At 52.2% G+C, this 6,598-nt stretch overlaps 1 protein-coding gene across 1 annotated transcript in view; it reads left to right on the top strand.

Moving 5' to 3' along the window:
* The window catches only part of GUK1 (guanylate kinase 1), a 32,300-nt gene extending 25,930 nt beyond the window's left edge, over positions 1 to 6,370 (top strand). Inside the window, exons 5-8 of the mRNA XM_027842131.1 lie at positions 549 to 687; positions 2,010 to 2,094; positions 4,750 to 4,835; positions 5,226 to 6,370. Of these exons, the coding sequence (XP_027697932.1) occupies positions 549 to 687; positions 2,010 to 2,094; positions 4,750 to 4,835; positions 5,226 to 5,261 (346 nt within the window). The 3' untranslated portion in view covers positions 5,262 to 6,370. The remainder of the gene's footprint in view (positions 1 to 548; positions 688 to 2,009; positions 2,095 to 4,749; positions 4,836 to 5,225) is intronic.
* Positions 6,371 to 6,598: the final 228 nt, after the last annotated feature.

Raw genomic sequence — 6,598 nt, 5'->3', positions numbered from 1 at the left:
AAATCAAAGATGTGCCTAGAATTACCTGTGATGTCCAAACACAAGGCATCTATGGAACATATCCTTTAAAAAGAGAGACAGACGATCTAGGTTCCCAGCCAGTTTCTGAAGCTCACTCACGGTGTGATGTTAGACAAGACATTTTACTGTTCAGTTTCCTCGTCCATGAATTGGGGATAGTAATCTTTGTCGTCACTTCCTTCACAGGGTTACAGTTCGAAAAGCATTTTGTGAACTTCAGAACTGTAGTCCTAGAGGAATGTAAATTAATAATAATGTTGTTGTTGAGAAGTCTTTGAAGTTAGTCGGCGTGCCGGCTGGTAGTATCCCCGTTTTAGAGATGATGGAACTGAGGCCCAGAGAGGCTATACCTTCTCCGAGGTTACAGGTTAGGGGGAAAGCAGGGTGGGGACTAGAAGATGAGTTCTCTGCGATGTCCCCCTCTGTCTCAGCCCAGGGTGGGCAGCCGCTGTGCTCTTCTGAAGTCGTTGACCAGAGCAGGCTTGGTTCCCGCAGTCTTCTGAACGGCTTCTCTGCCCTCTCTCCAGCAAAGCGGCGGTGCAGGCTGTGCAGGCGATGAACCAGATCTGCGTGTTGGACATAGACCTGCAGGGGGTGAGGAACATCAAGAAGACGGAGCTGCAGCCCATCTATATCTCCATCCAGGCGCCCTCCCTGGACATCTTGGTATGCTTCCTCCTGGGTGTTGGGGGGCCGAGCAGGGAGCCTTCGCCCAAGCGGCCCCCCCCAGCTGCTGGGCAGCTTGCCCAGTGAGAGGGACGTCATAGCCATGAGCCTAAGCATCTGCTCCCGGAGTGAACCTCCAGGCCCCAGGCTGGGCCTGCCCAGGAAGCTGCTCATTGATTTCTGGCGCTGCTTCCTGTCTGAAGATCTTGCCTCATTTTCTGGGTCTTGGGATCCCCAGGATGCTCCTCTCCATTCTTCATGATCCTGGCACTGGACCATTTCCCCTTCTCCTTCTCAGCTTTGCCCTTGGCTTTTTTCTGTCCTGCGGTTCCTTCTGTCAGCATTAGGTCCCATGGGGCAGCCAGCCTACGGTTCCCTCCAGTCCAGCATGACAAAGCAGAACATGGCTGGGGGACGAGGAGGGGAGGAAGGTTAGACTAGGGCTTCTCCACCCCCGGCACTGATGAATGAAAGGGTCCTTGTCCTTTAACATGAAGAGGACACCACAGAGGGAGGGCTGTCATCCCACCTGTCTCAGAGTCAGCAACCTGAACTGGGCCCTAGAAAAACAATCTGTTCTTTCCTGACCTGAAAAACCTACCCCTCTGCATCCCCTCTACTCACTGTCACCAGCTCAGATTGGAGCAGGGAGAATGATCTTGTGCAGGGTTCTTCTGTCAGGGATGGTCATAACGTGGCGTCGTGACTTTAGAGCTGGGGGGGACCTTCTAAGTCATCAAGGCCACCCCCTCATTTTGCAGAATAGAAAACTCAGCCACAGAGGGAAGGAGTGATTTGTGTTCGTGTTACCCATCTGGTAAGCTCCTGAGGCCAGATTTGAACGCAGCTCTTTTTGACTCTCCACCCAATATTCTATCCACTGTACCATGATGCCTGTTAGTTATCTTTCCCATTTTTTGGTTAGCTGCTTATCTGATAAATGTATTAATGGCTTCTTTGAAGTCATTGCTAGGGATGTCAAACAGAGCCTAGATTAGAGTTCAGGGCTTGTCACTAGAGATTTTCGTGCAAACCAATATCTCTCCAATTTTGCCACATTTAGTCATTTCAAGTTGTCAAAATTTCTCTTTGCCCTCCTGGTAAGACATGAGAGAGCATGAGCATTGAGCTCATCTTTGGGTTGGTCCAGCTGGGCCTCAGGCCTCTTCCTCCAGAGACTTTGTGCAGATACATGGGCCTTGTGGGTAAGACCCCAGCAGACCCAGTGTGAGAGAGCTCTGGTAAAGGACCCTGCTCAGCATCCTCTGAGTAATGAGGGCCAAGGTGGCACTGTGGTGATCAGGCCCTGGTGTGTGTTTCAGGAAAAGCGACTGCGCGACAGGAAGACTGAAACAGAGGAGAGCTTACAGAAGAGGCTGGCTGCCGCCGCCGCCGACATGGAAAGCAGTGAGTAGAGTGGGTGCAGAGAGGCTGCCCACGTGCCTCGTTCTCCTGCCCTGAGTCAGGGGCTCACTGTGACTACCGTCATTCACTTAGGACATCAATAGCAAACACTTTCTGGGTTTGGCTACCTAGGATGCCAAAGATACGACATTCCCTAGCTCTTGTTACCTGGGCGAACTCAGACATATCACTTTTAGCCCCCAGGCCACAGGCTCCTTTGCTATAAAATGAGGGGGTTGAACCACATAATCACTAAGGTTCTCCCGCTCTATGACTTCTAGCTTCCAGGGGGTCTTGGGGATGTAGAGAATTGGGACTCACAGCAGGGGAAGGACACAAGATCCAGAGGCAGCAGGATGTCTGGGAAGAACCTTGGTCTGGGGTATCAGCAGACCTGGATTCGAATTCTCACTCAGCTGCTTTACTTTCTTTCTGACCTTGGGCAAGTCACGAATGTTCTCTGAATCCTACTTTCCTTAGCAGTTAAATAGGGATGATCCCATTGACAATCCCTTTGACTAAAGGGCTGTTGGAAGGATGAGAGCTTGTTGAAAACCTTAGTGTCTCTAGAAATGTCAGCTGACATCATCCTAAAATAGAGCCGCCCTCATGGCTTAGATCTAGTTAGATGATGACTCTCAGAGCTCTAGAATGTTAGTGCACAGGAGGCACACGGTGTCCCGTGCAGACGGCCTGCTGCTGGGCCCATTGCTCGGGGAAGGTTCTCTGAAGGAGGTGGCAGCTGGGCCCAATCTGGAAGAGCGATAGACTGTCGGAGGCCGAGGACTCGGGGGTGGCAGTGGGGATGTGGTCAGGGCAGGGCAAGGCGCTCCTCTCCTTTTGGCTGTACCGGAGGAGATGAGGACAAGCCTCAGGGGAGCCGGGGAGCTGCTGGCCTCCACGTGGCAGGTGTGGATGTGTGGGGAGTGTGCTGGAGGGAGGCCCAGGATGTGGCTCTGAGTTGGAGGTCAGCCACCTGGCACTCGTGCTGCTCCCTGAGCCTCGTCTTCCTCATTTATAAACAAAGGGTCTGAACTGAATGATTCATCAGGCCCTTCTGGCTCTGGATCCTGTGACTCTGAACCCAGGATCTTTGTGAGACCCAGTCATAGCAACAGTTCCATTTTCTATAGCACTTGTCGGTTTATAGCATCATCACTGGAGCGTAGGCCCCTGAGGGGTGGTGCTTTGGTTTGGTTTGGTTTGGTTTTGCCATGGCAACCATTAAGATGTAGAGGAGGTCCTCCCAAGGCCTGCATCAGTGAAGAGCACCCACACCAAAAAAATCCTCCATCTTTGGAGTGTTGAAGTATTTTCAATTTACAAAGAACCTTCCTCCCAAGCCCTGGGAGGCAAGTAGTAGTAATTTAATTCCACAAGCATTTATTAAGTGTCTGCTGTATACCAGGCACCAAGAATACAAAGACTGAAATAAAACCATCCCTGCCCTCAAAGAGTTGATATTCTATCAACTCAAGAGAAGCAGTATGTACATTGAAAATTAAATGGAAAATAGAGAGCAGTTACATGAGAGGGGTCACAAGTCGAATGTGAAGGGTAGTTTGTTAACAATAGAATAGGGAGTGTAGAGGGCCCGGTGGAGTGGGGACCGACCCGGATGGGAGAGGAAGGCTAGAGAAGGGAGCTTCATCCTGGGCTGAGGATGGAGCCCTAAGGAATTGGACGATCAGCCCTTTCATGCTAGCAATGGCCGTGCTAATTTGATAGTGGATGGGGGGGGGATGTGAGGGGTGAGGAGGCATGCATGTGATGGCAAGGTAGATAATTCAATTCAGAAAACCTTGATTAAACATTGACCTGGTGCAAAGCAGTATGCTCGTCTCTGGGATACAAAGTGAAGCCCTTCTGGGGCAATATAGCACGCATGCAAAATATAAAAGGTGCAGAGTTTTACAGAATAACTCCATGAGGGAGAGAAGAAAACGCTCAATGCCCAGGGGAAGGGCATACGGCCTGGTGTTGCAGGTAGCGTCTAAGCTGGGCCTTGAGGAGAGCCAGGGACTCTTAAGATGCCAAGCCAGGAGAGACCGTGGCCTGGACATGGGCAGCACTGAGACCGCTGCCAGGAAACCGGAAATAGAGAGTCCTGTACGGGAACAGCTGGCAGGCCCGAGGAGCTGAAATGGAGCGTGCACAAGGGGGAGTAATAGGAAATCAGATTAGAAAGATAGGTGGCCGCCAGGGAGATGAATTAGAAGGCTATTGGATTAGACCATGTGAAAGGTAACGATTATAGTTATATAATGTTATAATACATATTATAAACACTGACTTACATTTATTTAGCAAAGTTCTTTCCTTACAACAACCCTATGAGGTAAAGAGGGGTGGTGATATTATCTTCGTTTTCCAGCCAAGGAAATTGAGACAGAGAGGGTGGGTGACTTGGCTCAGAGATGCTCAACTACTGAATATCAGAGATGAGTTGATCCTAGTTCTTCCTATAGTACATTAGGGCTCTTTTTCACACACACTGGATAATCCCAGTGGCCCTTCTGGCCATAGCTTATTTGGGAGCAGCTCAGACAAGATGGTGGCCTCCCTTGGAAAGAGAGGGGAGGGCAGTCTCCTGAGAGAGCCTGGGCCACAGACCCACTTCTAACGCTGTCCCTGGGCCTCTCCCTCTTGTGCTTCCAGGCCAGGAGCCTGACCTGTTCGACACGATCATTATCAATGACGACTTGGATGAGGCTTATTCGATGCTGACGAAGGTCCTGGCTGAGGTGAGGCGCTCGGCCCCCTTGTCTTCCCTTCTCCTGGCCGGAGGCCCCGAGGTCTGGAGCAGGCCAGGCACCTGGTAGAACTTAGGGCAGTGCCCTTTTATGGCCCCTTGGGGTTTGGATCTTTGCCGACTGAGGGCCGTCGGGCCACTCACTACCTTTCTCTTAGTCTCAGTGTCTCTGCTGCCCAGTGAAGGACTTGAATGAGGAGATCTCTCTGCAGTCCCTCAGATGTTCTGTGGGGCTCCCACGCAGGGAGGGAATTCAGCAGTGCCCCCTTTGGCCCAGGGGTAGAGGCGGGCAGCAGCTCTTTGGCCCCAGCTGTTCTCTAAGTTCCCCAGCTGCCTGTGGCACGTTTTCTGGCCCCAACCCGAGCCTTCTCTTTCCCTGTAGGAAATCAAGAAGGCCCAGCAATCCAGCAACTCATGAAAGGAAACCAGAGGCCATCCCACTGCCCTCCCCCCACCCCTTTACATTCCAAGAGACACATTCCCTTTCATCTGACCCCTCCCTGGTCCAAGCCACAGAAGAGCCTGTGTGTGCATCAGCTGGAGCCTTGGGCATCTTGGGCCAGGGCACAGGTGGGTCACTGTGCATTTTGGACCCCACATCTTCTCCCACCATCAAGACCCCAGGGGCATCCTCAGAGCACCCTCCAAGACCCATCTGGGGAGAGACCCCGTGTCCCCAAGGCTCCACCACCTATTGGCTAAGGCTGGGAACCGCTAGGCCAGGTTGGTGATGAGCAGCTAGCCCTACAGTGACCTTTGGACCAGGGAGAGGGCATACAGACTCTACAGAGAAAGGAGACTCCCAGGGGCTGCTGACCATCTCAGCCCTGGCTCTTTGGGTTCCCATGTACGCCTACCACAAGCCTGACCATGTCAGTCAGCACCACAAGGCTCCTTGAATTGGAGAAAAGAATTCTGCTGTCCTTTGATTTCCACAGTGGGTTCTCTGGGGAGTCTGTCCACTCAAGCTCCTCCAGAGAGGGGAGGGCCTGCCTTGTATTTGGCAGCAAAGGCAGCTGGGCAGTAGCCAGCTCACACCACTGCCATGGCCGCCAGGTTCTGGAAAACATCCCCTGAGCGGTAATTCACCCTGGACTGCCAGCCTGACTCTCCAGCTTGGAGGGTACAGTGGGTTTATGAACAGTTTGGAATTTGGAAAAGCATCCTGGGGACCATTGGGCTCACCCCACCCCACATACCCACACATCTGCCCTCACACCTCAGATCCTTGGACTCATTTCCTGACTCCTATTAACCCATGGTGGAGGGGGGATTCATTACCTGCCCCATCCCTCCCCACCACCTCCTCCTCACCCACCCCCCAATCCTCTCCACCCCCCAGCAGACTAGAGCAGCCTGGACTCTTTTGAGCAGTACAGCCAGGTCATGGCCATGCATCCAGAGGTGACCTAAGAGCAGTCACGATGCTTTGTGTCCCTGGTTCCTCATCACTCCAGTCTCTGTGAGCCCTAGATTGTCCTTCTCTGAGCCCAGAACCCAGCTTGTAATAAAATACATTTTATTTTAGAAAGGCCTCCTGTCTTTTCCTGGAAAGTGAGCTTGGGGAATCTAGCCACGTTTAGAGGCCCCTCCTAATCTGCCTGTTTTCATTGCTCTGGGAATTCATCCTACAGCAGGGAGGGGGGTGCCTGGCTTGTAGGCAAGTGAAGGGAGGTAGAAACCCCTGACCCCAAACCCTTTCTTCCCACCACCCTGGGTGGGGTAGGCTTCCTCTTGGCCTCAGTGATTTGGTCT

This window comes from Vombatus ursinus, unplaced genomic scaffold (genome assembly GCF_900497805.2).
Source record: "Vombatus ursinus unplaced genomic scaffold, bare-nosed wombat genome assembly UNPS02014867.1, whole genome shotgun sequence".
Lineage (NCBI taxonomy): Eukaryota > Metazoa > Chordata > Mammalia > Diprotodontia > Vombatidae > Vombatus > Vombatus ursinus.
Note: the sequence above shows the minus strand (reverse complement) of the source record. Positions and strands in the feature narration are given on the sequence as shown.